This window comes from Dromaius novaehollandiae, chromosome 26, assembly GCF_036370855.1.
Source record: "Dromaius novaehollandiae isolate bDroNov1 chromosome 26, bDroNov1.hap1, whole genome shotgun sequence".
Lineage (NCBI taxonomy): Eukaryota > Metazoa > Chordata > Aves > Casuariiformes > Dromaiidae > Dromaius > Dromaius novaehollandiae.
Window position 1 is genome coordinate 3,355,575 of NC_088123.1, and position 27,535 is coordinate 3,383,109.

The 27,535-nt window shown below is 68.9% G+C and overlaps 5 protein-coding genes and 1 long non-coding RNA gene across 6 annotated transcripts in view; 4 read left to right on the forward strand and 2 right to left on the reverse strand.

Annotated features, from left to right (window-relative positions):
- Window positions 1-1,102, reverse strand: part of LOC112995814 (DNA-directed DNA/RNA polymerase mu) — a gene marked incomplete at its 3' end in the record, with an annotated part of 180,484 nt that extends 179,382 nt beyond the window's left edge. The window contains exons 1-4 of the mRNA XM_064497727.1: window positions 855-1,102; window positions 550-769; window positions 340-429; window positions 76-246 (exon numbers count right to left, since the gene is read on the reverse strand). Coding sequence (XP_064353797.1) covers window positions 76-246; window positions 340-429; window positions 550-769; window positions 855-1,057 — 684 coding nt within the window. The remainder of the gene's footprint in view (window positions 1-75; window positions 247-339; window positions 430-549; window positions 770-854) is intronic.
- A 2,516-nt stretch (window positions 1,103-3,618) lies between these two features.
- Window positions 3,619-10,074, forward strand: MAT2A (methionine adenosyltransferase 2A). The gene is made up of 9 exons (XM_064497838.1): window positions 3,619-3,818; window positions 6,277-6,354; window positions 6,458-6,580; window positions 6,662-6,774; window positions 6,873-7,016; window positions 7,098-7,316; window positions 7,433-7,615; window positions 7,702-7,835; window positions 8,445-10,074. The coding sequence occupies exons 1-9, from the start codon at window positions 3,728-3,730 to the stop codon at window positions 8,545-8,547; spliced, it is 1,188 nt and encodes a 395-aa protein (XP_064353908.1). The 5' UTR covers window positions 3,619-3,727; the 3' UTR covers window positions 8,548-10,074.
- Window positions 10,075-10,123: 49 nt separating this feature from the next.
- Window positions 10,124-15,433, reverse strand: GGCX (gamma-glutamyl carboxylase). Its single transcript, XM_064497837.1, has 15 exons — window positions 15,354-15,433; window positions 15,008-15,229; window positions 14,603-14,761; window positions 13,464-13,629; window positions 13,297-13,375; window positions 13,094-13,200; window positions 12,857-13,020; window positions 12,521-12,777; window positions 11,628-11,759; window positions 11,394-11,545; window positions 11,156-11,325; window positions 10,941-11,071; window positions 10,722-10,869; window positions 10,448-10,643; window positions 10,124-10,369 (listed from the first exon to the last, which is right to left on the reverse strand). The coding sequence occupies exons 1-15, from the start codon at window positions 15,373-15,375 to the stop codon at window positions 10,207-10,209; spliced, it is 2,268 nt and encodes a 755-aa protein (XP_064353907.1). The 5' UTR covers window positions 15,376-15,433; the 3' UTR covers window positions 10,124-10,206.
- A 126-nt stretch (window positions 15,434-15,559) lies between these two features.
- On the forward strand, window positions 15,560-22,407 carry VAMP8 (vesicle associated membrane protein 8). The gene is made up of 3 exons (XM_064497839.1): window positions 15,560-15,721; window positions 17,762-17,902; window positions 22,132-22,407. The coding sequence occupies exons 1-3, from the start codon at window positions 15,719-15,721 to the stop codon at window positions 22,273-22,275; spliced, it is 288 nt and encodes a 95-aa protein (XP_064353909.1). The 5' UTR covers window positions 15,560-15,718; the 3' UTR covers window positions 22,276-22,407.
- Window positions 19,821-20,483, forward strand: LOC135323693 (uncharacterized). Its single transcript, XR_010385169.1, has 3 exons — window positions 19,821-19,864; window positions 19,938-20,008; window positions 20,081-20,483. It is a non-coding gene; the product is annotated as an uncharacterized LOC135323693 (long non-coding RNA).
- A 1,038-nt stretch (window positions 22,408-23,445) lies between the features above and the next one.
- VAMP5 (vesicle associated membrane protein 5) lies at window positions 23,446-27,014 on the forward strand. Its single transcript, XM_064497743.1, has 3 exons — window positions 23,446-23,586; window positions 24,472-24,603; window positions 25,402-27,014. Exons 1-3 carry the CDS (start codon window positions 23,584-23,586, stop codon window positions 25,606-25,608), a joined length of 342 nt encoding a protein of 113 aa, XP_064353813.1. The 5' UTR covers window positions 23,446-23,583; the 3' UTR covers window positions 25,609-27,014.
- The last annotated feature ends 521 nt before the right edge of the window (window positions 27,015-27,535 follow it).

Here is a 27,535-nt window from a genome sequence, read left to right on the forward strand (position 1 = left end):
CGTCGGCCGCCATTCCCCCCGCGCAGGATGCGGCCTCGGGCCCTGCCCGGTGTTGTCCCCCCCCCCGGCCGGTACCTGGATGACCCTCCGGCAGTGCTCCCCAACACCAGGCAGTGCCGGCAGCTCCCGGACACCGCCGAGGCGCCGGGGCAGAGCCTTGAGGGCCGAAGCGGCCCGGGTGAAGGCCAAGCTGCGCCTCTGGTCGCCGTCGAACGCCGCCGCCCGCGCCAGCGTCTCCAGGGCCTCCTGCGCCGGGCAGAGCCCCCTCAGCGCCCCGTGGCACCCCCGGGATGGGGGGGGGGGTGGAAGGGGCCCAGGCGTCCGGCGGGTGAAACGCACCGTCAGCACGGTGTTGTGGTGGGCCAGCGGGGTCCGGCGCTGGCACCCGTACGCTGGCACCGCGGTGCTGGGCTCCTCGCTCGGTGTCACCTGGGGACGGGGGGGACATTGCTACCCTGCCGGGCACCCACGACCCGGGCACCCACCGGGCCCCCCCGTTTTGGCACCCCCGGTCGCCATGTCCCTGCCCTGACCCGGGTCCCCGCTCACCGGGAGCCGGTGCCGCGGCTCGATGTCCAGCGGCTTCCCGGCGTCGAGGCTCTCCAGGAGCCAGCTGAGGTCGAGCAGGACCGGGCCGGGACCGGGCTCGGCTCGGGGCCCGGTACTGGGCTCGGTTCGGGCGCCGGCCCCGCTGCCCCGCCGCCGGGCCAGCCAGGCCAGCGCCTCGCCCGCCGAGCACTGCTCCGCCACCACGTGCGTCACCGCCGCGCTACCGGGAGCGGGGCCGCCGTCAGCGCCGCTACCCCGGCGGCAGCTCCAGGTACCGGAGCCGCGTCCTCCCGCCCCGGTCCTACCTGCCGGGGCCGTGCAGGCAGAAACCGGCGGCCCGCGCCCGCCCGGCCAGCAGCGCCCACCGGCGGGCCCCGAGCCGCCGCTCCACCAGGCACAGCACCACGCCGGGGAAGCGGCCCGGCGCCGCCTCCTCCTCCTCCGCCGCTACCGGGGGCACCGGGCTCGCTGCCGCCGCCCGCCGCCGCTTCACCGGCACCAGCGCCATGGCCGCGCGGGAACCGGCGGGGCGGGTCCCGCCCGAAATGCAAATGCGGCCCCGCCCCTCATGCAAACGCGCCCTCGCGGCCGCCAATCCCCGCCCGCCCAGCCGCGCGGCCCCGCCCCTGACGCGATGGGAGGGGCGGGGCGCGGTGGCGCGGGCTCCGCCCCCTTCCCCGCCCGCACGTGGTCGGCGCGCTGCGGTGGGCCCGGTAGCGGCGGGCGGGAGCACCGGGGCGGGGGGGGGGCAGCGCCCGGTGGCCGTTGGTCCTGGATACAGGGGTGCTGGGTGCTGGCCCTCGCAGGCGTATGGGTGCTGGGTGCCCATCTGTCCGGGGTATGTGGGTCCTGGGCGCTGGTCCCCCGAGCAGTGGCTCCTGGGTGCCTGTGGGACCTGGGCTTGGGGGTCCTGGGGGTCCCATCGGCTCTGGGCGCGTGGGTCCTGGGGCCCTGCCTGCCTTGGGTGCTGGTCCCCCAGGGTGTGGGTCTCCAGCGCCCGTCAGCATCAGCCCTGGGTGCCCATGGGGCCTGGGTCTGTGGGTCTGGGTGCCCGTGGGACACAGGTCTGTGGGTCCTGGGTGCCCATGGGACCTGCGTCTGTGGGTCCTGGGTGCTGTTGTCCCCAGGCGTTGAGGTCCTGGGTGCCCATGAGACCTGGGCCTGTGGGTCTGGGTGCCTGTGGGACCTGGGTCTGTGGGTCCTGGGTACCCATGGGACACAGGTCTGTGGGTTTTGGGTGCTGTTGACCCCTGGCATGGGGGCCCTGGGTGCCGTGGGACCTGGGTGCCCGTGGGACCTGGGTCTGTGGGTCCTGGGTGCTGTTGTCCCCAGGCATGGGGGTCCTGGGTGCCCAAGCGACCTGGGTCTGTGGGTGCCGGGTGCCTGTGGGACTGGGGTATGTGGGTCCTGGGTGCTGCTTTCCCCAGGTTTGTGGGTCCTGGGTGCCCACAAGACCAGGGTCTTTGGGTCCTGGGTGCTGTTGCCCCCTGGCATGGGGGTCCTGGGTGCCAATGGGTCCCAGGTCTGGGGGTCCTGGGTGCCCGTGGGACCCGAGTCTGTGGATCCAGGGTGCTGTTGGCCCCCGGCGTGGGTGTCCCGAGTGTCCCGTGCACCCTGGGTGCCGGCTGGCCCAGGCGGTGCTTTTGGGCACCGTTCCCCAGACCGCGGAGGGCAAAACCGGCGCTCGGTGCCTATTCCCAGAGCCGGTGGCAGCGGGTGCCGTGCCGCCGGGCCTCGGTTTCCCCTCTGAGCCCGTGGGGAGACGCGGGCGAAAAAAAGATGCCCCCAGGGCGGATATTTTTTTGCAGCGGCCACCGAGGGCCTCGCTGCGGGGAGAAGGGCTCCGGGCGCTCCTCCGTGGGGCAGCCCAAACTGCCCCGCTCCGCCGGGGAGGAGGAGGAGGAGGAAGAGGAGGAGGAGGAGGAGGAGGAGGAGGGGAGCTGGGAAGGCTCCAGCACTGGCAACACCAGCGGCCGGTTGCATCAGGCAGGTCCAGGGCAGGTGCCAAAGCGCCGGCGAACCTGGCGCCCCTCCGGCAAAGCCTTGGGGCCGTGTCACCCCCCCGCCACCCTGGGCACGGTCCCTTGGCCGGGCGTGAGCCCGCAGCACCGCCAGAGAGGCCGGTGACGCACACGGCGGGGGCCACCGCTGTCCCCCCCCCTCGCCGCCACCGGCAGGACACGTGCGGCCGGCGCACATCTAATGCGATTTCGGGCCGTCGCCATGGAAGGGGGGCCCCGTTCCCCCTCCCCGGCGCCAAGCGGCCGGCGGGATAATCCTCTTAGCGGCGGCAGCCTCCCTCCGGAGGCCCCAGCCGGCTTTGGGGGCCCATAACCCGCTTTTCTCGGCTTTTCCCCACAGCCGCGACGCCTTCGCCCTCCGCTCCCCTTGGCTGAGGTGTGGCGGCCATTTGCAAGATGGCAGCAGGGAGCTGTTGGTGCAAGGCGGGAGGCGGTGGGGGGGATGGATGGGGCCGCGGGGCTGGTGGCGGCGGGCGGGGGCGGGAGGCAAGGCCGTGCCGTGGTGGCGGGGCGGCGGCGGGCCGGGGGAGCGTGTGGCGCCGGGCGGCGGCGCGGACGGGCCACACAATGGAGGGACAGCGCAGCCCCCAAGATGGCGGCGGCCGCGGTGCGGGCCGTCCTCGCCGCCCGCGGGAGCCGCACTGCGCCTGCGCGGCCCGCGCCCGCCTCCCCCCCCAGGCGCCCGGCGCGGGCTGCGCGTTGCGCATGCGCACCCCGCCCGGCGCCTCGCGCCGCCGGCCGGCGGGGGCGGCTCCATGGGGCCGCGCCCGGGGGGGGAGCGCAGGTGGTGCCGCTCCCGTCTCCCTCAGCCGCGCTCGAGAGAGAAGGACGTGATCCCTTCGCCGCCGGCTCGGTTCCGACTTCGACTCGTTCCGCCGCAGCAGGCGCGGTCGGGACGGTCGGAGTGTGTGTGGGCCACTTGGTGTTACATAACTCTCCCCCCCCTGCTTGAGGCGAGTGGTTTCGCCTCTCCTCCCCCAGGGCCCGCTCGGCGCGCACCATTGGGGCAAAGCGGCGGGGGGGCGGGGCCAGGAAGGGTATAAATACAGGCGCGGCGGCGGGCGCCGCGTTCAGTCCTCTGCGGCCGTTGTCGCGCTTCGCTGCTGCCTGCCCGCCCCGCCGCCGCCGCCTCCCGCTCCGCCAGCATCGCCGCCGCCATGAACGGGCAGCTCAACGGTTTCCATGAGGCTTTCATCGAGGAAGGCAGCTTTCTCTTCACCTCCGAGTCCGTGGGCGAGGGGCACCCAGGTGCGGGCTGAGCGGGGCCGGCCGGGGCGGGCGAGCGCGCAGGCGCGGCCCAGTGGCGCGCGCGCCGGCCGCCTCAGGGCGGGCGGGGGGAGGAAGAAGAAGGAGGAGGAGGGAGGGGGCGCGCGCGCGCCCCGCGCTGGGGTGGGGGGGGGGGAGGGATGACGCCACGGGGCGCGCGCGCAGTGCGGGGCGGCGCGCGCCGCATTGCGGCCCCCGGCGCGCACGTGCTTCCCGCGTGGGGCGGGCACCGGGGACGGCGGGGGGTGGGGGGGGTTCCCGTGCCGGTGCGGCGGGTGACGCAATGGCGAGGTGCGGCCGGGGGCAGCGGTGAGTCAGCTGCCGCCACCGCGGTGACTAAGCAGCTTCGGGCCGCAGCGAAGCCCCGGACCCCGAAGCCGTGCTCGAGGCGCCCTGCCCGGGGGTGGCCCCGGTTCCCCCCCGCGGCAGCCGGTGCCCTCCGGTAAGAGCCCCCCCGGCTGCCCTGGCGTGGCCCTGGCTCCTCCGGGGACCCATCTGCAGCCTGGCTGCCATCACGGCCATTTGCAGGGGTAAACCCTGCTGCCAGCCCCCCCGGGGGGGGGTCCCCAGGCTCTCTGTACCCCCGTGGGGCCGGATCCGCAGCCTGGCCGCCAGCACCGAGGTAAGCAGTGGCCAGAGCCCCCCGCCAGCCGCCTTCGTGTCCCAGCGGCATCCCCAAGTCCTTTGTGCCCCTTGGGGCTGGATCTGTAACCTGCCAGCACAGAGATAAGCAGTGGCCAGAGCCCCCTGCCAGCCTCAGGAGCGTCCCCGGGTCCTCCGTACCCCGGGGAGCCACATCTGTGACTTGGTTGCCACGGCAGAGGTGTGTGATGGTCAGAGCCCCCCGGGGTGTCCCCAGGTCCCTTGTGCCCCTTTGGAGCCAGATCCACAGCCTGGCTGCCAGGACGGAGCTAAGCAGCGGTCGGAGCCCCCTGCCAGCCCCCGGGGGTGTCCCCAGGTCCCTTGTGCCCCATTGGAGCCAGATCCACAGCCTGGCTGCCAGGACGGAGCTAAGCAGCGCTCAGAGCCCCTGGGAGTGTCCCCAGGTGCTGGGTGTCCCCAGGATGCTCTCGGTGCTTTGGGCGCCCTTTCTAGAGGCTCAGGTCCCTGGGGCAGCCCGGGCGTCCTCTCTGTTCCATAACATCATGTGCTCTCGCTCTCTTTGTGCTCTCCATTTTTGGGCACATGACTGGAAAACCGCACAGCCAGCTGCTTTCCTCTGCCCCCGGGGCAGCTGGCAGCCTGTGCCACCCGCCAGGGCTCTCCCCGCGGCCCCAGCCAGCAAGCGGGCCGAGCGAGCCGCTTCAGATGTGGTTTCCCGTCACCCTGCAGCCAAGGTAGCGCTGGCCCTGGCCGCTCAGCTGCCGGCACGGCTAGGCCAGCGTGTCCTGATGGCGTAACCAGAGATTACCCTAGATATTCCCTTAAGCGCTGCTAAAACACTGCTGTGTTACCTCGCCCAGTCGTTCCCTAGCTGGAAGGGCACCACGCACCTGACCGGGGTTTTGAAATCAGGTGCTGTCTCCAGGGGAAAGGGAGCTGTTTGGCAACCCAGATCTGAGGAGGCTTCGGTGCTCCTTGCCACGAGCTAGGGCTGTTACCTCACGGGTTTAAAGTCTGCTTTAGTGTCCCTTAACCCTACAAAATGGCACAGGGAGCCTCCTGCCTGCTTTTCCTTTCCTTTCTCGCCACAATGGGCCGAAACGCAATACTGGCATGTCGCCTTCCTCTAAATCCAGCCCGAAAGGTCGTTGCCAAGGGCGGCCGCAGTCAAAGGGAAGTCGCTTATTCATTGCAGCACCCGAGCCGCTCTCGGGAAGCCCTTCAGAGCGGGAGGAGGTTCTCGTTACCCGGGAATAAAACATCCTCAGTGTGGAAGCGGCTGGACGCGGCGCCAGCTGAAACCAGTCCTGCCGTCAGGGACAGCGTACAGTACGGCCCAGCAAATTCCAGCGCCGGGGCTCCCCCCGCCCCCCCCGGGGCAGCTGTCGATGTCGAACACCCCCCCGAAAAGCGGCACCGGCAGCTTACGCTCGTGCCGCAGGGGCAGAGCTGCTCGCGGAGGCTGCCGCGCTCCCCGTTTGGGAGGAGGTGCTGGGTTCCCTTTGGGAAAACGGGTTCCCTTTCAGAAAACAGGAGCCCGGTGGCAGCCGAATAGGTGGCTGAACTTAAGCCCTGACCCACATGTAACTTGAGCAGGAGAGTTTTAACTAGCGGATGCCTGAAATTCCATGCTAATAACCTGGAGTGGGAGACAAGGGAAGGGCTGTGCCTGCTGCAGGAAGCCGCTGGCTTAAGGGGAAGCTTGTGCTGGGGCAGCGTTTGCAGATTAGCCTGGAAGCTCCCTGCGTCGTCCGCGATTTGCCGCGCTCAGCGGAGAGGCAAAGCGGCTCAGGAAGGCCGGGTCAGGCGGCAGCGACAGCCTCCCTCTCTTTTCCAGATAAGATCTGCGACCAGATCAGCGACGCGGTCCTGGACGCCCACCTCAAGCAAGACCCCGACGCTAAAGTGGCCTGCGGTGAGTTGAGCCCCGGCCGGGGAAGGAGGCGGCAGGCGCTGCGACAGCTGCTGCCTGGGCGGTGCCGGAGGTGACTTTCTCTTTCCTTTTTTTTTTTTTCTAGAAACTGTTGCCAAGACGGGGATGATCCTGCTGGCGGGGGAGATCACTTCCCGAGCTGCTGTCGACTACCAGAAGGTCGTGCGGGACACCATCAAGCACATCGGTTACGACGATTCCTCCAAAGGTACGTGGTGCCGCCGCTCGCTCGTGCCCGGCGTCGAGCGGAGGTTGCCGAGGAAGGAGCTAAAAGCCCGCTCTGCCCTAGGCTTTGACTACAAGACGTGCAACGTGTTGGTGGCCCTGGAGCAGCAGTCCCCAGACATCGCCCAGGGCGTCCACCTGGACCGCAGCGAGGAGGATATCGGCGCCGGAGACCAGGTTAGCGCTGCCGCTGTTTCTCCCTCCAGCGACCACCTCCTGCGCGTGCGGGAGGGTTTCCCCGAATGGAGGGTTCGACCCTCTCCTCCCTCCGGCAGGGCCTGATGTTCGGCTACGCCACGGACGAGACGGAGGAGTGCATGCCGCTGACCATCGTCCTGGCGCACAAGCTCAACGCCAAGCTGGCCGAGCTGCGCCGCAACGGCACCCTGCCCTGGCTGCGGCCCGACTCGAAGACGCAGGTGAGGGCCCTGGGCGCTGCTCTGGCCGCCGCCCTCTCTCCCCGGCGCGAGCGTGTCCCCTCTAACGACGTCTCCTTGCAGGTGACGGTGCAGTACATGCAGGATCGCGGCGCCGTGATCCCCATCCGCGTGCACACGATCGTCATCTCGGTGCAGCACGACGAGGAGGTGAGCCTGGACGAGATGCGGGACGCGCTCAAGGAGAAGGTGATCAAGGCCGTGGTGCCGCCCAAGTACCTGGACGACGACACCATTTACCACCTGCAGCCCAGCGGCCGCTTTGTCATCGGGGGCCCCCAGGTAAGGCCGCTTTTCTCGGAGGGGATTCAGCGGTGACGCCAGCGCCCTCGGGAGCTTGTTGGCGAGCGAAATCAGCTCCCGAGGCGGCGGCGGGTGACGACGCTCCCCCGTCGCAGGGCGACGCCGGCCTCACGGGCCGCAAGATCATCGTGGACACGTACGGGGGCTGGGGCGCCCACGGCGGCGGCGCTTTCTCCGGCAAGGACTACACCAAGGTGGACCGTTCGGCCGCTTACGCCGCGCGCTGGGTGGCCAAGTCGCTCATCAAAGCCGGGCTCTGCCGCAGGGTGCTGGTGCAGGTAGGCGCTGCCGCGCACGCGCGGCGTTTCGGAGAGGGGGGGCCGCCTCGCCGGCTCTGTTCACACCTCCTCCGCCCCCCGCCCAGGTTTCCTACGCCATCGGGGTGTCGCACCCCTTGTCCATCTCCATCTTCCACTACGGCACGTCCCAGAAGAGCGAGCGGGAGCTGCTGGAGATCGTGAAGAAGAACTTCGACCTCCGCCCTGGGGTCATCGTCAGGTAAAAGCGGGGAGGCGCGCCGCCGGGGAACGGGGCGGGAGCGGCGCACGGCGCCTGGCTGGCGGTGACGGGCGCAGGGGCGGGGTGTCCCCCCTCCTCCTCCTCCTCCTCCTCCTCCTCGCCCCGCTGGTAGTAGCGAGGAGAGCGGCCGCCGTGGGGGCAGAGGGTTGCCCGTAGCCCCGCGGGCAGAGCCCAGAGCCGAGCGCCCGCCCGGAGTAGCTGCCCGCCGTGGGCGCGACCTTGTGCTGCTCTTCGCTGCCTCTTTTCGCCACCCGTGCTGGAAACATCAGATTTAAAGGGAGAAGCAGCCTTTGGGCTAGGACAAGAGCTGCTTAAGCCGGAAGATAAGTGCTTTCGGGCGGACCGGGTGCTGCTGAGGGGGTAAGTATCCGCCGGCAGCTGAGAAACCACACGCGCTTGTAGCTTCTCCGGCCGCGTCCCCGCAGCAGCCCGGCAAGCTACAACCGCCCCGGGGAGAAGGGAGCAGGACAGGGAGGCGGCCCCCGGCCGGAGCCAGCAGCGAAGCGCCGCGGCCCCCGCAGGCAGGGAGGTTTGTGCGTGCCGTGGGCCTCGGACGCTCTTACTAAGTTGAGGACTTGTATATTCCAGGGATCTGGATCTGAAGAAGCCCATTTATCAGAGGACTGCAGCCTATGGCCACTTTGGTAGGGACAGTTTCCCCTGGGAAGTTCCCAAAAAGCTAAAATACTGAAAGTGTTAGGCTTTTTTCCCCACTCCTGTTGGCGTAGGCTACAGAGAAGCTTTCAGGCTCTGGGGGAAAGAGCTCCTCTTCCCTAAGCTCTCCTGTCCTCCCTTCCAGCTCTTACTCACCTCTGTCTGTTGCCATGATTTCAGTTGGGTGGGGACCACGTGCGGCCTCGTGCCTCTCCCCGGGCCAGCGGCCCGCTCGCTCCCGGAGCCCCCCCGGCCCAGACGGGCGCCCTCTTCCCGCCCGCGCCGGCTCCGGCCCCCCTTTCCCCCCCTCCCCGGTGCCGCCATCGTCCTGGTGACGCACGCGCCTCTGACGTCTGTGGTTCCCTCCGGCATCTGTCTGCCTTTTTAATCTCGTGACGTCTGAGCTCGGAGACGGCAAAGCACTCCCGGCCCCGGCTGGCCCCTTTTCCTCCGCCTGTCACTTTTCCACGGAGGGGGGGAATTTTCCCTGTCCTGTAGAGCCCCCCCCCCGGCTCACCGGTGCTGGCCGGCCCCTCGGCTTGCTTGTGCGCCTCGTCCCGCTCGGACCTCGGTGGTGCTGTTTTTGTCCCTAACTCCCAGCTCTCGAGCGGCACCGGATTTTAACCTCTCCGCTTCCAGCTCTTTCTCTCTCTCTCTCTTTCTCGGAGGACGTACGTAATAAGGGAGAGAGGGGGGGGTGTTAAAACCCACCTCGCCCCCTCCCTCCCACCTTGTAGCTCAGCACTAGCCCAAAGGGCGCCCGGCTTGCCGAGCTCCGGCACCAGCCCCGAGCTCTGTAGGCCGCCCGCTTTGGTACCGGAGGAATTTTGTTGTTTTTTTTTTCCTTTTTTTTTTTTTCTTTATAAGAAAGCAGAAAATTAATCCACAACTGCACAAAACAACTCCCTCCTCCCACCCTCGAGCTTTGCGCTGGGAGGCGGGAGGGGGGGGGGCACACAGCGGCGAGGCTCCGGGGAAGGCGAGGAAGGGGGGGGAAACGGCCCTTCATACTTGAACGTTTTTTTCTAACGGCTTATTTATTGTGTCCTGAGGCGCGGGGTGTGAGTACAGAGAAGCCCCCGGGCTCAGACGGCAGCTCTTATTTTCCCGAAAGCCCCCCCTGCACCTTGATCCCTGGCTGCTTTCCCCCCCCCCGGCCCCGGCAGGCCGAGGTGTCCTACAGAAAAACCTCGGGTCCTACCTGCCGGGGTTAAATTTTTGAGGGGGGGGATCAGGTTGTAAATGGATTTGGGGGGGGGGGGGGAGAGGGGAGGGCAGAGCTGGGGTGGCCCCGGGCCTGAGACCGCGGCTCATTTGGCCGGTGTGGTACAGAGAAGCCGGCTTGTTTACGTGCCCGGCCCGGGTCCGCCGCCCCCCAGAAAGTGCCTTGGGGTGTGGGGGTGAGGGTGGCGGGGGGGCTTTCTTTCTCTCTCTCTCTTTTTTTTTTCCTCTCTTTTTCTCTCTCTCTTAATAACTTTTTTTTCTGGAGGTTTTATTACGTATGTCTCGATTTCACCGATTAACTCAAAAACAAATCTCAATAAAACCGCTAGGTTCTACCGTACCCGTGTGCCGCAAGCGCCTGCCACCTCCAGCGAAGCGAACAACGCGGCGGGAGGGCATAAAAAAGAGTTTATTTTGGAGGGGGGGCCCTGACGCCCCCCTCCAGGGCACTGCGGTGGTCGTGGGGGGGGGCTCAGAGCTCGGGGCGCTGCTCGGCCCCCCCGGGGTCCCCGCTGCCGGGGTGGGCGCTCTCCTCGGGGCCGCGCAGGTTGGCGAAAGCCACCTCCTCCGCCAGCTGCTCCAGCGGCGGCCGGCCCAGCACCAGGTTGCGCAGGGAGATGAAGGTCATCAGAGCGCTGCAAGGGGTGAAAAAGGTGTTTTAGGAGGGGTAAAAAAATTTGGGAGGGGGGGAAAAGGGGGATGGGGGGGCTCACCTGCGCCGGAAGAGGTAGTATTTTTTGGTGAGGAAGCGGTGGAAGCGCTGCGCCAGGCTCCGGTCGCGCCGGCGGCCCAGCTCCTCCAGGCGCTGCTGGCGCCGCAGGAAGGCCCGCACCACCGGGTCGGCCTGGGCCCCCTCGGCCAGCGGCTCGCCCACGATGGGCCGCAGCTCGGGGGGCAGCGGCTCCGTCTCTGCGGGAGGGGGGGGACGGGGTGAGTTGTGGACCCCCTGTGTGCCCTCCTCGGTGAGGGTGGGGGGCACCCGCTCACCGCTGCCGTTCTGCACCCGCTCCCGCAGCTCCTGCAGCCGCGTGAGGTTCTTCTCCAGCGCCAAGGCCGTGGTGTTGACGTAGACGTACATGTAGCACGAGGGCTCCGGCGAGACCGTGTGCACCTTGTGGTACTGCCCGGCCGGCACCTGCGGCGGGGGGGCGGCCCTCAGCACCCGCTCGGCCCCCCCTCCGCCTCGGGGCACCCTTGGGTGCTCACCTGCAGCCCCTCGCCCTCCCGCAGCGTGCGGTTGCTGCCCTGCTCCACCAGCTCCACCGTCACCTCGCCCCGCAGCACCTGCAGGCTGGTGTTGCCCAGGTCCTCGCTCACGAAGTTCTCCAGGTGCAAACCTGGAGATTTGGCGGGGGGGGAGGAGCACCGTTGGGTGCCCGCAGCACCCAAGGGTGCCCCAGTCACCTTGGGCGGGGGGCTACCTGGGAAGTCGGCGATGAAGACCACCTCGGTGTGGTTGTCCAAGCTGCTCTCCAGGGCCTGCAGCCGGGCCCGCCACGGCGACAGCTCCAGCAGCAGCGGCAGCAGCCACGGCGTGGGGCGCCAGGGCGACCACTCGGCCTGCACCACGTCCACCCGCGGGTCCACCAGCCTGCGCGGGGACGGGCGTGAGGCCACCGCCGCGAGGCCACCGTCCCCGTCGCCGTCCCCGTCACCCACCGCTGCTGGAAGCGGTCGTTGATGGAGACCCAGACGTCGAAGTAGATCTGGGGCTGCGAGACGTTGTAGCGGGGCAGCAGGCGGCTCAGGCAGGCCGAGTACTGCTTCAGCATGTCCGCGTGGTCCTTCCAGCGGCGGCTCTGCGTGAACACCTGCGGGACCCCCACCCGTGGGTGCCGACCCCCCCCCCAACCCGGCTCCGTCACCTCGTGAAGGCCCCCCCGGCGTGCTCACCCCCGGCTTGAGGTAGCCCACCTCGCCGGTGAGCCCGTCGCGGTAGGTGATCTTCACATGCTGGTGGAAGCGGGAGTGGACCATCATGTCCCAGGAGTAGCCGTAGAGCCCGTTGGTCCAGTTATTGTAGCCCTGGCGGGGGGGGGGGGACAATGGGGACATGTGGGGTGACGGGGGACACTGGGGTGCCCCAAACCCCTTGGCCCTCTGCCCCCTTCCCCCTATTGCCCCCAGTAATGTCCCTGTGTTTGCCCCCCAAATTGTCCCCAGAAATGTCCCTGGCAGTGCTCTGTTGCCCCCCCCCCCAAATTGCCCTCCCTTGTCCCTCTGACCCCAGAAATGCCCTAGCAGTGCCCCCTTGCCCCCCCCCAAATTACCCCCTTGTCCCTGTGACCCCAGATATGCCCCCATAGTACCCTCTTCCCCCCCCAAATTGCCCCCCATGTCCCTGTACCCCCCCAAAATGCCCCAGTAGTGCCCTCTTGTCCCATCCAAATTGCCCCCCCTGCCCTCTTTCCCTTTGACCACCCCCAGAAATGGCCCGGCTGTGCCCTCTTGCCCCCCCAAATCACCCCCCATGTCCCTGAGCCCCCCAAAATGCCCCCAGCAGTGCCCTCTTGCCCCCCAAATTGCCCCCCATGTCCCTATGCGCCCCCCAAAAATGCCCCAGTGGTGCCCTCTTGCCCCCCAAAATCACCCCCTTGTCCCTGAGCCCCCCAAAATGCCCCTGGCAGTGCCCTCTTGCCCCCCAAATTGCCCATGTCCCTATGCGCCCCCCAAAAATACCCCAGTGGTGCCCTCTTGCCCCCCAAATTGCCCCCCATGTCCCTGAGCCCCCCAAAATGCCCCTGGCAGGGCCCCGTCTCCCCCCAAGCCCCCCCCGTCACCCCCACCTGGGTGATGAAGTGCGAGTAGGGCAGGAAGAACTGCTCCAGCACGTAGAGGAGGGTGAAGAGGGCGGCGAGGTGCTGGCGGCACCCCGGGCGCCCGGCCCGGCGCCCGCCGTAGGCGCAGTCGGCGCTGGGGCCCGGCGGTGCCGTGCTGGGCAGCGCCCGCCGCAGCCAGCCGGGACAGCGGGCGCAGAGCCGCCGCGGCCAGCTCGCCTCGCAGAAGAGCCCGCTGCTGGCCAGCATCGTGTAGGGGAACATCCCTGGCGGGGCGGGGGGGGGACAAAGGGGACATCAGGGATGCCACGCGCGCCAACGCCCGCGCCGCCGCCGCCGCCTCACCGATGCTGAAGAGCTGCGAGTTCATGCAGTGGAAGTAGGTGACGAAGATGAGGGCCACGGGGCGGCTGGCGTCGAAGAAGAGCAGGAAGCCGGCCGAGAGGTCGAGCAGCAGCCCGCCGCCGTGCACCACCAGCAAGCTCGTCGCCTCCTCCGACAGCACCAGCCTGCCGGGAGCGGTTGTCACCGGGCGCCGCGGGGCCACCGAGCGTCCCCACGCGTCCCCGCCGCCCCGCTCACTTGAAGGGGGCGAAGAGCCAGTGGCGGGAGAGGGAGCCCATGGAGTAGCCGCCCACCCAGTCGGCGTCCAGCTTCTTCAGCCCGGCGATGAAGTAGACGATGAAGATCTGTGGGGCGAGAGCGAGCAGTGAGCGCGGCGCCCGCGCCGGGGCCCAGGCGTCCGGGCACCCGGCGGCGGGGGGGGGGACACCCTCCGGCCCTACCTGCATGCGCAGCAACGTGTAGTTCCACAGCGGCACGTGAGCGTTCCTCTTGCGCGGCCGGAAGAGCCCGTCCACGGAGCTGCCGGAGGAGACGGCGGGGTGACGGCGGGCGCCGAGGTGGCACCCGGGGGACGTGGCACGGACGGGGACGCCGCGGTGTCACCTACCCGTAGCGGTCGGCGCCCACCAGCGCCAGCTGGAAGGCCAGGAGCCCGTAGAGGTAGGAGTGGTTGTTCCAGGAGGTCTTGTCGAGCAGGAAGACGTACCAGTAGGGGCCCAGGAAGGCCAGGCAGCTCAGGCGGTAGCAGCACCCGGCCATGATGCCCAGGGCGCCTGCGGCAGCGCCGGGAGCCCCTCAGGCACCGTCCCCGTCCTCCTCCCCATGGGACATCCTGGTATGTGTCCCCGTGCCTGGCACCGTACCCATGCCATCGCCGTGCCCATCCCTGGACCATCCTGGCACCCGTCCCATCACCGTGCCCATCCCTGTGCCATCCTAGTATGTGTCCCCGTGGCTGTCACCGTACCTGTCCCATCACTGTGCCTGTCACTGTGCCATCCTGGTTTGTGTCCCTGTGCCTGTCACCGTACCTGTCCCACCACTGTGCCCGTCCCTGTGCCATCCTGGTACCTATCTCATCTCCGTGCCCATCCCTGGGACATCCTGGTACCTGTCCCTGTACCTGTCACTGCTGTGCCCATTCCTTTGCCATCCTGGTACCTGTCCCATCACCGTGCCTGTCACTGCACCATCCTGGTTTGTGTCCCCATGCCTGTCACCATACCCGTCCCATCACCATGCCCATCCTTGTGCCATCCTGGTACATGTCCCCGGGCCTGTCACTGTGCCATGCCCGTCCCTGGGCCATCCTAGTACTCGTCCCATCACTGTGCCCATCCCTGTGCCATCCTGGTACGTGTCCCTGGGCCTGTCACTGTACCTGTCCCATTGCCGTGCCCGTCCCTGTGCCATCCCGGTACGTGTCCCTGGGCCTGTCACCATCCTTTCCCTGTGCCCAGCACCGTCCTTGCCTTGGCACCCGTCCCCGTATCCATCACGGTGCCTGTCCTTGTCCCTCCCCTGTGCCATCCTGGGACATGTCCCCATGCCATCCCGGGACGTGTCCCTATCCGTCCCGTGAGCCCTCCCCATACCCGTCCCCGGGCCGTCACAGCGCCCCTGTGCCGGTGCCATGCCGCCACCCGCGTACCCGTCCCCGGAGCAGCCGCGACGCCCGCCCCGGGGCCTTGCGGGCAGCTGTCCCCACGCGTGTCCCCGTCCCCGCGCGTGTCCCCGTCCCCTCACCGAGGAACATGACGGCGTAGAGCAGGTACATCCAGTCGAGGGGCAGCGGCGCCAGGAAGGGCAGCAGCGGGAAGCGGCAGACCTCCAGGCCGTCCAGGAAGCGCTGGTCCAGGTGCCCCAGCCCCCGCTCCTGGGGGATGTCCAGCGCCATCAGCAGCCCTGCGGGCACACGGCTCAGGGACCCAGGCGTCCGGGCCTCCCCCCTGCCCCCCCCCCCCCAAACCACCGCGGCGGGGCCCAGGCGTCCGGGCGGCCGTTGCCCTCCCCACTCCCAAAGCCCCGCGCTGACCTTCGCCCTGGTGTTGGTGCAACCAGGCCGGACGCCTGGGCCCCCGGGGGCAGCGAGGCCCTGCTGCCCCACCCCCACCCCCTCCCCGCCCGGACGCCTGGGCCCCGGGGGCTCACCGAAGGCGCAGCGGAAGGCGCCGAGGGCGGCGGGGTCGGCGGGCCGGTGCAGCAGGCGGACGAAGCGGTGCCAGCGGGTCAGCTCGCGCGGCTCGAAGCCCAGGAGGCGGCGGGCCAGGCCCGGGGCCGCTGCCGGGGCCGCGGCGGCACCGGCCGCGGGGGCCGGGGGGTCGCCGCCGCCGCCGCCACCGGGCCGCCCGCGGGGCCTGCGCCGCGCCGCGCCTGCAGCGGGACGGCGGCGGGGTCAGAGGGCGAAGGGCAGCCGGTTACCGGCTCCCCCCCCCCCCCCCGCCGCCCCGGAACCGAGGGGGGATCCCGGCGCCCGGGAGCGGCGGGAGCCCCCTACCTGCCGCCTCCGCCGCCGCCATCGCCCCGCCCCTCGCGGAGGCCCCGCCCCTCGCCCCGCCCCCGACACGTCAGCAGCCGCCAAGCGCCGCCGCGGGTGTCGCGAGGGGCGCGGGGAGGGGGCGGGGGGGGGGGGGGGAGGTGCTGCCGACCCGGGGGGGGGGGCTGCTCCCTCTCCCCCTCCCCCTCCCCCCACCCGGCGCGTGACCTCTGCCCCCTGCCCCCCCCCCCCGTGACCTCTGACCCGCGGCCGCCGCCCCCGGAAGGGCCCCGGCGAGGCGAGGCGAGGCGGGGCCGGGCCGCAGGAGGAAGCACCGGGCGGCAGCGGCACCGGCACCGCCAGTGGCCCCGGTCCCGGCCCCAGCCATGGTGAGCGCCCGCCGCCGGGCCGGGCCGAACCGGGGCCGAACCGAGCCGAACCGGGGCCGAACCGGGCAGGGCCGGGCCGGGAAGGGGAAGTGGCGGCGGCGCCGTTGGGCTGCGGCTGCCGGCGGCGTGGGGGTGGGGGCCCTGGGCAGCCCGGCTGCCGGGGGGTGCCGGGGGGTCCCCGGGCTCCGTGCAGGGTCCCTGGGGCCCCCCCGGGGTCCCCGTGGGTGCCTGTGGGTCCCTGTTGAGGTGCCGGGGGTCCCTGTGGGGTGCCCAGGCTCTATATGGGGTGCCAGGGGTGCCCGGGGTCTGTGTGGGGTGCCCAGGGCGCATATGGGGTCCCTGTGGGTCCCTGTTGAGGTGCCGGGGGTCCCTGTGGGGTCCCTGTGGGGTGCCCAGAGGCCCCGTGGGGTGCCCAGGGTCTGTGTGGGGTGCTCAGGGCGCATATGGGGTCCTCTGGATGCATGTGGGGTGCCTGGAGTCTTTGTGGGGTGCCCAGGCTCCATTTGGGGTGCCCAGGCTCCATGTGGGTGCCTATGGGTCCCTATTAGGGTGCCTGGGGTCCCTGTGGGGTGCCCAGGCTCCATGTGGGTCCCTGTGGGGTGCCAGGGTGCATGTAGGGTGCCCAGGCTCTATGTAGGGTGCCCGGCGCCCTTGTGGGGTGGCCGGGGTCCCTGTGAGTGCTTATGGGTCCCTATTGGGGTGCCAGGGGTGCCCAGGATCCCTGTGGGGTGCCCAGGGGTGCCTGTGGGGTGCCCAGGCTCTATATGGGGTGCCTGGAGTCTGTGTAGGGTGCCCAGGGTGCATATGGGGTCCTCTGGATGCATATGGGGTCCCTTTGGGGTGCCCAGGCTCTATGTGGGATGCCCAGAGGCCCTGTGGGGTGCCAGGGGTGCCCAGGGGCTATGTGGGGCACCCAGGGTGCATGTGGGGTCCCTGTGGGGTGCCCGGAGTCCATGTAGGGTGTCTGGGGTGCATATGGGGTGCCCAGGATGCATGTGGGGTCCCTGTGGGGTGCCCGGGGTCCCTGTGGGTCCCTGTTGAGGTGCTGGGGGTCCCTGTGGGGTCCCCGTGGGGTGCCCAGAGGCCTCGTGGGGTGCCCAGGGTCTGTGTGGGGTGCTCAGGGTGCATATGGGGTCCTCTGGATGCATGTGGGGTGCCCAGGCTCCATTTGGGGTGCCCAGGCTCCATGTGGGTGCCTGTGGGTCCCTATTAGGGTGCCTGGGGTCCCTGTGGGGTGCCCAGGGTCCATGTGGGTGCCTATGGGTCCCTATTAGGGTGCCTGGGGTCCCTATGGGGTGCCCAGGGTCCATGTGGGTGCCTATGGGTCCCTATTAGGGTGCCTGGGGTCCCTATGGGGTGCCCAGGGTCCATGTGGGTCCTTGTGGGATACCAGAGTGCATGTAGGGTGCCCAGGCTCTATGTAGGGTGCCCAGCGTCCTTGTGGGGTGGCCGGGGTCCCTGTGAGTGCTTATGGGTCCCTATTGGGGTGCCAGGGGTGCCCAGAATCCCTGTGGGGTGCCCAGGAGTGCATGTGGGGTGCCCAGGCTCTATATGGGGTGCCTGGGGTCTGTGTAGGGTGCCCAGGGTGCATATGGGGTCCTCTGGATGCATATGGGGTCCCTGTGGGGTGCCAGGGTCCATGTGGGGTGCCCGGAGGCCCTGTGGGGTGCCAGGGGTGCCCAGGGGCTATGTGGGGCACCCAGGGTGCATGTGGGGTCCCTGTGGGGTGCCCGGAGTCCATGTAGGGTGTCTGGGGTGCATATGGGGTGCCCAGGATGCATGTGGGGTCCTTGTGGGGTGCCTGGAGGCCCTGTGGGGTGCCAGGGTGCATGTGGGGTGCCCAGGCTCTATGTGGGGTGCCTGTGGGGTGCCAGGGGTGCCCAGGGGCTGTGTGGGTGCCCCAGGTGCATATGGGGTGCCCAGGGTCCATGGGGGTGCCCGTAGGGCACCCAGGCTCTACGCGGGGGGCCCGTGGGGTGCTCAGCCCCACACCTGGGGGGCCGGGCGCCCACCCTGAGGCCCCGGGCGGTGTCGCGGCAGGCGGGCAGCGAGCGGGTGCGGGACCTGCAGAGCGAGGTGGAGGGCGTCAAGACCATCATGACGCAGAACGTGGAGCGTATCCTGGCGCGGGGCGAGAACCTCGACCACCTCCGCAACAAGACCGAGGACCTGGAGGCCACGGTGAGGGGCTCGGCGGGGGCCCGGTGCTGGGCGCGTCCCGGGGGAAGCCGCCGCGGGCGCTGGGCATGGCCCCGGCCGCCCTCGGGGACGCGGGGTTGGGCGCGGGGTTCCCGGGTGGGTGCTGGGTCCCTGGCGTGGGCAGAGGGTCCCCACGAAGTGGCACCAGGTCCCCAGGGTGGGCGCTGGGTCCTGACGTGGGTGCAGGGTCCCTGGGGTTGGCACCAGGTCCCTGGGTGGTCCTAGAGGTGCAGGACACAAGGTCATGGGATGGGTGAAGGTCCCCAGGGTGGCACCAGGTCCCTGGGTGGTCCTGGAGGTGCAGGACACAAGGTCATGGGATGGGTGCAGGGTCCCCAGGGTGGCACCAGGTCCCTGGGTGGTCCGTGAGGTGCAGGACACAAGGTCATGGGATGGGTGAAGGTCCCCAGGGTGGCACCAGGTCCCTGGGTGGTCCTGGAGGTGCAGGACACAAGGTCATGGGATGGGTGCAGGGTCCCCAGGGTGGCACCAGGTCCCTGGGTGGTCCGTGAGGTGCAGGACACAAGGTCATGGGATGGGTGAAGGTCCCCAGGGTGGCACCAGGTCCCTGGGTGGTCCTAGAGGTGCAGGACACAGTGTCATGGGATGGGTGAAGGTCCCCAGGGTGGCACCAGGTCCCTGGGTGGTCCTGGAGGTGCAGGACACAAGGTCATGGGATGGGTGCAGGGTCCCCAGGGTGGCACCAGGTCCCTGGGTGGTCCTGGAGGTGCAGGACACAGGGTGGTGGGATGGGTGCAGGGTCCCCAAGGTGGCACCAGGTCCCTGGGTGGTCCTGGAGGTGCAGGACACAGTGTCATGGGATGGGTGCAGGGTCCCCAGGGTGGCACCAGGTCCCTGGGTGGTCCTAGAGGTGCAGGACACAGTGTCATGGGATGGGTGCAGGGTCCCCAAGGTGGCACCAGGTCCCTGGGTGGTCCTGGAGGTGCAGGACACAGTGTCATGGGATGGGTGCAGGGTCCCCAGGGTGGCACCAGGTCCCTGGGTGGTCCTGGAGGTGCAGGACACAAGGTCATGGGATGGGTGAAGGTCCCCAGGGTGGCACCAGGTCCCTGGGTGGTCCTAGAGGTGCAGGACACAAGGTCATGGGATGGGTGCAGGGTCTCCAGGGTGGCACCAGGTCCCTGGGTGGTCCTGGAGGTGCAGGACACAAGGTCATGGGATGGGTGAAGGTCCCCAGGGTGGCACCAGGTCCCTGGGTGGTCCTAGAGGTGCAGGACACAAGGTCATGGGATGGGTGCAGGGTCCCCAGGGTGGCACCAGGTCCCTGGGTGGTCCTGGAGGTGCAGGACACAAGGTCATGGGATGGGTGAAGGTCCCCAGGGTGGCACCAGGTCCCTGGGTGGTCCTAGAGGTGCAGGACACAAGGTCATGGGATGGGTGCAGGGTCTCCAGGGTGGCACCAGGTCCCTGGGTGGTCCTGGAGGTGCAGGACACAAGGTCATGGGATGGGTGAAGGTCCCCAGGGTGGCACCAGGTCCCTGGGTGGTCCTAGAGGTGCAGGACACAAGGTCATGGGATGGGTGAAGGTCCCCAGGGTGGCACCAGGTCCCTGGGTGGTCCTAGAGGTGCAGGACACAAGGTCATGGGATGGGTGAAGGTCCCCAGGGTGGCACCAGGTCCCTGGGTGGTCCTAGAGGTGCAGGACACAAGGTCATGGGATGGGTGAAGGTCCCCAGGGTGGCACCAGGTCCCTGGGTGGTCCTAGAGGTGCAGGACACAAGGTCATGGGATGGGTGCAGGGTCCCCAGGGTGGCACCAGGTCCCTGGGTGGTCCTGGAGGTGCAGGACACAGGGTGGAGGGATGGGTGCAGGGTCCCCAGGGTGGCACCAGGTCCCTGGGTGGTCCTGGAGGTGCAGGACACAGGGTGGTGGGATGGGTGCAGGGTCCCCAAGGTGGCACCAGGTCCCTGGGTGGTCCTGGAGGTGCAGGACACAGTGTCATGGGATGGGTGCAGGGTCCCCAAGGTGGCTACTGGGTCCCTGAGTGGTCCTAGAGGTGCAGGACACAAGGTCATGGGATGGGTGAAGGTCCCCAGGGTGGCACCAGGTCCCTGGGTGGTCCTGGAGGTGCAGGACCCAGGGTGGTGGGATGGGTGCAGGGTCCCCAAGGTGGCACCAGGTCCCTGGGTGGTCCGTGAGGTGCAGGACACAGTGTCATGGGATGGGTGCAGGGTCCCCAGGGTGGCACCAGGTCCCTGGGTGGTCCTGGAGGTGCAGGACACAAGGTCATGGGATGGGTGAAGGTCCCCAGGGTGGCACCAGGTCCCTGGGTGGTCCTAGAGGTGCAGGACACAGTGTCATGGGATGGGTGCAGGGTCCCCAAGGTGGCACCAGGTCCCTGGGTGGTCCTGGAGGTGCAGGACACAGTGTCATGGGATGGGTGCAGGGTCCCCAGGGTGGCACCAGGTCCCTGGGTGGTCCTGGAGGTGCAGGACACAAGGTCATGGGATGGGTGAAGGTCCCCAGGGTGGCACCAGGTCCCTGGGTGGTCCTAGAGGTGCAGGACACAAGGTCATGGGATGGGTGCAGGGTCTCCAGGGTGGCACCAGGTCCCTGGGTGGTCCTGGAGGTGCAGGACACAAGGTCATGGGATGGGTGAAGGTCCCCAGGGTGGCACCAGGTCCCTGGGTGGTCCTAGAGGTGCAGGACACAAGGTCATGGGATGGGTGCAGGGTCCCCAGGGTGGCACCAGGTCCCTGGGTGGTCCTGGAGGTGCAGGACACAAGGTCATGGGATGGGTGAAGGTCCCCAGGGTGGCACCAGGTCCCTGGGTGGTCCTAGAGGTGCAGGACACAAGGTCATGGGATGGGTGCAGGGTCTCCAGGGTGGCACCAGGTCCCTGGGTGGTCCTGGAGGTGCAGGACACAAGGTCATGGGATGGGTGAAGGTCCCCAGGGTGGCACCAGGTCCCTGGGTGGTCCTAGAGGTGCAGGACACAAGGTCATGGGATGGGTGAAGGTCCCCAGGGTGGCACCAGGTCCCTGGGTGGTCCTAGAGGTGCAGGACACAAGGTCATGGGATGGGTGAAGGTCCCCAGGGTGGCACCAGGTCCCTGGGTGGTCCTAGAGGTGCAGGACACAAGGTCATGGGATGGGTGAAGGTCCCCAGGGTGGCACCAGGTCCCTGGGTGGTCCTAGAGGTGCAGGACACAAGGTCATGGGATGGGTGCAGGGTCCCCAGGGTGGCACCAGGTCCCTGGGTGGTCCTGGAGGTGCAGGACACAGGGTGGAGGGATGGGTGCAGGGTCCCCAGGGTGGCACCAGGTCCCTGGGTGGTCCTGGAGGTGCAGGACACAGGGTGGTGGGATGGGTGCAGGGTCCCCAAGGTGGCACCAGGTCCCTGGGTGGTCCTGGAGGTGCAGGACACAGTGTCATGGGATGGGTGCAGGGTCCCCAAGGTGGCTACTGGGTCCCTGAGTGGTCCTAGAGGTGCAGGACACAAGGTCATGGGATGGGTGAAGGTCCCCAGGGTGGCACCAGGTCCCTGGGTGGTCCTGGAGGTGCAGGACCCAGGGTGGTGGGATGGGTGCAGGGTCCCCAAGGTGGCACCAGGTCCCTGGGTGGTCCTGGAGGTGCAGGACACAGTGTCATGGGATGGGTGCAGGGTCCCCAGGGTGGCACCAGGTCCCTGGGTGGTCCTGGAGGTGCAGGACACAAGGTCATGGGATGGGTGAAGGTCCCCAGGGTGGCACCAGGTCCCTGGGTGGTCCTAGAGGTGCAGGACACAAGGTCATGGGATGGGTGCAGGGTCTCCAGGGTGGCACCAGGTCCCTGGGTGGTCCTGGAGGTGCAGGACACAAGGTCATGGGATGGGTGAAGGTCCCCAGGGTGGCACCAGGTCCCTGGGTGGTCCTAGAGGTGCAGGACACAAGGTCATGGGATGGGTGAAGGTCCCCAGGGTGGCACCAGGTCCCTGGGTGGTCCTAGAGGTGCAGGACACAAGGTCATGGGATGGGTGCAGGGTCCCCAGGGTGGCACCAGGTCCCTGGGTGGTCCTGGAGGTGCAGGACCCAGGGTGGTGGGATGGGTGCAGGGTCCCCAAGGTGGCACCAGGTCCCTGGGTGGTCCTGGAGGTGCAGGACCCAGGGTGGTGGGATGGGTGCAGGGTCCCCAAGGTGGCACCGGGTCCCTGGGGTGGGGGGGGACCCCGGGGTGCAGCACCCCGAGCCCGGCGCCCGCCTCCGCCCGCAGTCGGAGCATTTCAAGACGACGTCGCAGAAGGTGGCCCGCAAGTACTGGTGGAAGAACGTGAAGCTGCTCCTCATCCTCGGCCTCGTGGGCGCCGTCATCCTCATCCTCATCATCCTCCTCGCCTCGGGCGTCATCCCCACCTAGACGGGCCGCGCCGGGCACCCGCCCCGCGTGCCTTCGGGGGGGCCCAGGGGCCCCGCGGGTGCCCGGGCGCCGTGGCTCCCCCCCCCCCCCATGTTTCTCCCCCTTTGCGGGCAATACAGCGAGTCCCAACGAGCCGCGCGTGGGTGTCGTGGGTGCTGCGGGTGCCGCGCCGGCGCGGAGCGGTGCCAGGCGGGCAGCTGGCGCCGGCCGGGGACAAAGGGCGCAGTGTCCCCGCGCCGTCACCGTGCCAGGGGCCCGCGGCGGGGACCTGTGCCTCAGGGTGGGGGGTGGGGGGTGCCCTGTGTGGCTGTGTGTTTCGGGGGGGGGATGGGACCCAGGTGTCCGAGTTGGGGGCACCCACGTCCCTGGGGCTGGGGGGCACCCGGTCTTCTGGGATGGGGGGCAGGGGGCACCCAGTTTTTTGGGATGAGGGGCACCCACATCTCTGGGGCTGGGGGGCACACGGGTGTTTGGGATGGGGGGCACCCAGTTTTTTGGGATGAGGGGCACCCATGTCCCTGGGGCTGGGGGGCACGTGGTCTTTTGGGATGGGGGGCAGGGGACACCCCCATCTCTGGGGCTGGGGGGCACCCGGTCTTCTGGGATGGGGGGCAGGGGGCACCCATGTCTCTGGGGATGGGGGGCACCCGGTCTTCTGGGATGTGGGGCAGGGGGCACCCATGTCCCTGGGGCTGGGGGGCACCCAGTTGTTTGGGATGGGGGGAGCACCCACATCCCTGGGGCTGGGGGGGGGGGGAGGACCCAGGCGTCCGGGTCTGGGTAACCCATGTTTCCAGGCTGGGTGGGGGGCACCTGGGTGTTGGGGGCTGGGATGGGGGGGGGACCCACATTTCTGGGGTGGGGGGGGGAGCCCTGCCTCGTGGCTGGGGGGCACCCAGATATCCGGGGGCACCCAGGCGTCCCGGGGGGGGCACCCAGAGGGCTGTGGGGGGGGGGAAGGACCCCCATTTCCAAGAAGGGGATGGGGTGGGGGGCACCCAGGCGTCCCAGGAGGGGGGGGCACCCCCGTTTCCAGCACCAGGACGGGGCAGGACCCAAGGGTCCGGCTGGGGCGGGGGGACCCGGTGCCACCCCCTTCCCGGGGACAGTCGCCGGGGCGGGGGGGGGGGGACCCGGTGCCCGGCGGCGGGGGCGGGGGGGGCCGGGCCAGCCGGGTCCCTCCTGCCGGGGGAGGCCCCTGGGGCGGGTCGGGCCGGGGCAGAGCCGGTTGTCGCCGTCCCCGGGAGCGGCGCCGTCCCCGTTGCCGTCGCCGGAGCCGCCGTCCCCGCCCGTCGGGGCGCCGGAGCCATGGTGAGCACCGGGAGCACCGGGAAGCACCGGCGCCGCTTTCGCTTTCGGTTCCCGGAAAGCGGAGCAGGAAAGGCGGCCGGGGGGGGGGGGGGGCCCTGCCGGGACCGGGCTGTGCCCGGTCGGGGCGGGGGGGGTCCCGCTGTGCCCGGTGCCCCGGGGAAATGGGCGGGGGGGGGGGGGTCCCGTCGGGGCCGGTGTCCCGGGACCCGTCTCGGCCGTCCCCGCTGACCTTGGGCGGCCCCCGGGGAAACTGAGGCCGGGGGGGGGGGGGAATTTGGGGGCTGGGGGAGGCGGTTGGGGACTTGGGGGGCGGGTAGGGGGGGGACCCAGGGGACTCAGGCCCCCCCCCCCGGGGCTTGGGGACTGTCCCTGGGTTCGCAGGCCACCCTGGGGGGGGGGTCCCGGCCCCCCCGGTTTGGGGCTCCAGCGGGTGCTTCCTTCTCGGGGGGGGGGGGGAGCCGGGGCCCCGTGGGGCAGGTGGCCCTCGCTGGCACTTCCCCTGTGTCCCCACGGCATCCCCATGCCCCCTCTGGGTGATCCCTGCGTGGCCCTGTCCCCCCCCCCGATGTCCCTGTCCCCCACGGTCCCCCTCCCTGCTGTCCCCATTTGCCCCGTCCCCACAGTCCCCGCTGCGTCCTGTCCCCATAGGCCACATCCCTGTGGTCCCTGTGTGCCCTATATGGCCCAGTCCCCATGTGTCCTGTCCCCGTGTGTCCTGCCCCCGTGTGTCCTGTCCCTGTAGTGGCCATTTGCCACTGTCCCCATGGTCCCCATATGTCCCTGTCCCCATATGCTCTGTGCCCATGGTCCCCATGTGCCCTATATGGCCCTGTCCCCGTGGCCCCCCCGTGGCCCCCTCCCCGCTGACCCTGTCCCCCACCCCAGGCCAAGCTGGAGCGGTGTCAGCAGGAGGCCGAGGAGGTGGCGCAGATCATGAAGGAGAACTTCACCAAGGCGCTGGAGCGCGAGGGCAAGCTCAGCGACCTGGACGACCGGGCCGAGGAGCTGCGCAGCATGGTAGGGGCACGACGGGTGGCACTGCGGGGACACGGAGTCCTGGATGGCCACCGTGGGGACATATGGCCCTGGGCACCGTGCTGGGTGGGGATGTAGAGCCCTGGATGGCCACCGTGGGGACATATGGCCCTGGGCACCGTGCTGGGTGGGGACGTAGAGCCCTGGATGGCCACCATGGGGACATATGACTCTGGGCACCATCCTGGGTGGGCACCATGAGGATACAGAGCCATGGATGGCCACCATGGGGACGTATGGCCCTGGGCACCGTGCTGGGTGGGGACGTTGAGCCCTGGATGGCCACCGTGGGCCATCATGGGGACATATGGCCCTGGGCACCGTGCTGGGTGGTGACATAGAGCTCTGGATGGCCACCATGGGGACATATGGCCCTGGGCACCATCCTGGGTGGGGACGTAGAGCTCTGGATGGCCACCATGGGGACATATGGCTCTGGGCACCATCCTGGGTGGGCACCATGAGGATACAGAGCCGTGGATGGCCACCATGGGGACATATAGCCCTGGGCACCATCCTGGGTGGGGATGTAGAGCCCTGGATGGCCACCGTGGGGACATATGGCCCTGGGCACCGTCCTGGGTGGACACCGTGGGAACACACAGCCTCGGACGGGCACTACCAGGCCATACGGCCCTAGGCATCACACTAGGTGGGCACCACGAGGACATCAAGTCCCAGATGGGCTCTGTGGGGACATTGAGGCCTGGTCGGGGGCACCGTGGGGTGGCCCAGGGGGGGCGGTGCCCGTCCCGGTGCCCACTTGCCGTTTGCCCCCAGGGCCAGGTGTTCACGCGGACCAGCCGGGCGGTGGCACAGAAGCAGCGGGCCAGGCATCGGCGCTGGCGCCTGGTGCTGGTGGGGCTGGCCGTCGGCCTCGCCGTCATCATCCTCATCGTGGTTCTGGCGCTGTGGCTGGGTGGCACCAGCGCCGCCACCCCCCCGGTGCCACCCGCCATCACCCGGGCTGCCCCCGGTGGGGACTGAGCACCCCCCCAGCCCGCCCCTGCCAGCGCCAGCCCCCCCGGAGACCCTACAATAACATGTCACCGGGACCTGCTTTGGGGAGACCCTGCAACAACAAGCCACTGGGTCCTGCTCCAAGGAGACCCTACAATAACAAGCCACCGGGATCCACTTTGGGGAGACCCTACAATAACACACCAGCAGGTCCTGCTCCACGGAGACCCTACAATAACACACCAGCAGGTCCTGCTCCACGGAGACCCTACAATAACACACCAGCAGGATCCACTCTGGAGACACCCTACAATAACAAGCCACTGGGCCTGGCTTCGGGGAGACCCTACAATAACAAGCCACCACGATCTGCTTTGGAGAGACCTTCCAGTAACAAGCCACTGGGACCCACTTTGGGGAGACCCTACAATAACAAACCAGCAGGTCCTTTTTCAAGGAGACCCTACAATAACAAACCAGCAGGATCCACTCTGGAGACACCCTACAATAACAAGCTACTGGGCCCACTTCAGGGAGACCCTACAATAACAAACCAGCAGTTCCTTCTTCAAGGAGACCCTACAATAACAAGCTGGCAGGACCCGCTCTGGGGCCACCCTACAATAACAAGCTACTGGGCCCACTTTGGGGAGACCCTACGATAATAAATCACTGGGTCCTGCTCCAATGGGACCCTACAATAACGTGCCACCGGGATCTGCTTTGGGGACACCTTCCAGTAACAAACCATGGGGACCTACTTTGAGGAGACCCTACAATAACAATCCACTGGCTCCTGCTCCAAGCAGACCCTACGCTAAAAGGCCGCTGGGCCCCACTTTGGAGAGAGCCTACAAATCGGCTGGACCCGCTCTGGGGACACCCTGCAATAACAGTGGGACCCTACAATAACAAAGCTCAGGGCCCTGCTTTGGGGAGACCCTACAATAACAAAGCCCTGGGACCTGCTCCAGAGAGCACCCATGATGACAAACCACCAGGCCCTGCTTTGGGGAGACCCTACAATAACAAAGCACTGCAGGGAGGGGTGACCCTGGCCTGGGGGCACCCTCTGGGCAGGGGGAATCGCCCTCTGCCAGCTCTCCCTTGGGTGCCCCGGGGGGGAGGATGTGTGTCCCATCCTCCTGCCTGGGCAGGACCCGGGGGTGCTGCAGCCCGGTGTCACCTCCCCGCACCCTGGGGTGGCAGGGCACGGGGCACCCATGGGCCCAGCCTGCGCCCTCCCAGGGCACAGCATCCCCCGGGCGAGTGTCACCGGGGCACAGCGTCGCCCCGGCACCCCACGGCAGCGCCCGGGCACCCGTGGCACAGCCGGGCACCCCGTCCCCGGGTGGTCAGCGGAGCCGCGACCGTCTCCGCCGTGAGTCTCTTTATAGCCACTGCTGAGATTAAAAACAAAAAGAAACGCTAAAAATCCCAGAATTTGTCCTGCTGCTGCCCCACACCTGGAAGGGGACAGGGACCTCAGGGAAAGGATGGGGACACTGGGGACCCGATGGCCCTGGAAGCACCCAGGGAGAGGACAGGGACCCCAGGGAAAGGATGGGGACCCTGGGGACCTGATGGCCCTGGAAGTGCCCAGGGAGAGGACGGGGACCCCAGGGAAAGGATGGGGACCCTGGGGACCCAATGGCCCTGGCAGTGCCCAGGGAAGGGACGGGGACCCCAGGGAAATGACGGGGACCCGGGGGACCCGATGGTCCTGGTAGCACCTGGGGAAGGGGACAAGGACCCTGGGGACCCAACCCCCTGCCAGTGCCACCCCAGAGCCCTAAGAGTGGACAAGACAGGGGACACTGGGTGACATCCCCAGGGCAGATGGCAATGGGGGAGGCCACACTGCAGCGCCCAGAAGAGCAGCCCTCACGCAGCCACACCAGCACCCATGGGTGCAGCACATGGGTGCCCACCAGCACAGCCCCAACGCCGGTGC

Bases quoted from the DNA above. Each gene is read 5' to 3' on its own strand.
- GGCX (XM_064497837.1), bottom strand. From the start codon at position 15,375: ATGGCGGCGGCGGAGGCGGCAG. The intron at 13,021-13,093 runs GTGAGCGGGGCG...CGCTCCCGGCAG, and splicing joins TGGCTCTTCGCCCCCTTCAA to GCTGGTGCTGTCGGAGGAGG. The intron at 10,870-10,940 runs GTGAGCACCCAA...CCCCCGCCGCAG, and splicing joins GGGAGGGCGAGGGGCTGCAG to GTGCCGGCCGGGCAGTACCA.
- VAMP5 (XM_064497743.1), top strand. The intron at 24,604-25,401 runs GTAGGGGCACGA...GTTTGCCCCCAG, and splicing joins CCGAGGAGCTGCGCAGCATG to GGCCAGGTGTTCACGCGGAC.
- VAMP8 (XM_064497839.1), top strand. The intron at 17,903-22,131 runs GTGAGGGGCTCG...CTCCGCCCGCAG, and splicing joins CCGAGGACCTGGAGGCCACG to TCGGAGCATTTCAAGACGAC.
- MAT2A (XM_064497838.1), top strand. From the start codon at position 3,728: ATGAACGGGCAGCTCAACGGTTTCCATGAGGCTTTCATCGAGGAAGGC. The intron at 6,775-6,872 runs GTTAGCGCTGCC...TCCCTCCGGCAG, and splicing joins ATATCGGCGCCGGAGACCAG to GGCCTGATGTTCGGCTACGC. The intron at 7,836-8,444 runs GTAAAAGCGGGG...TGTATATTCCAG, and splicing joins CGCCCTGGGGTCATCGTCAG to GGATCTGGATCTGAAGAAGC.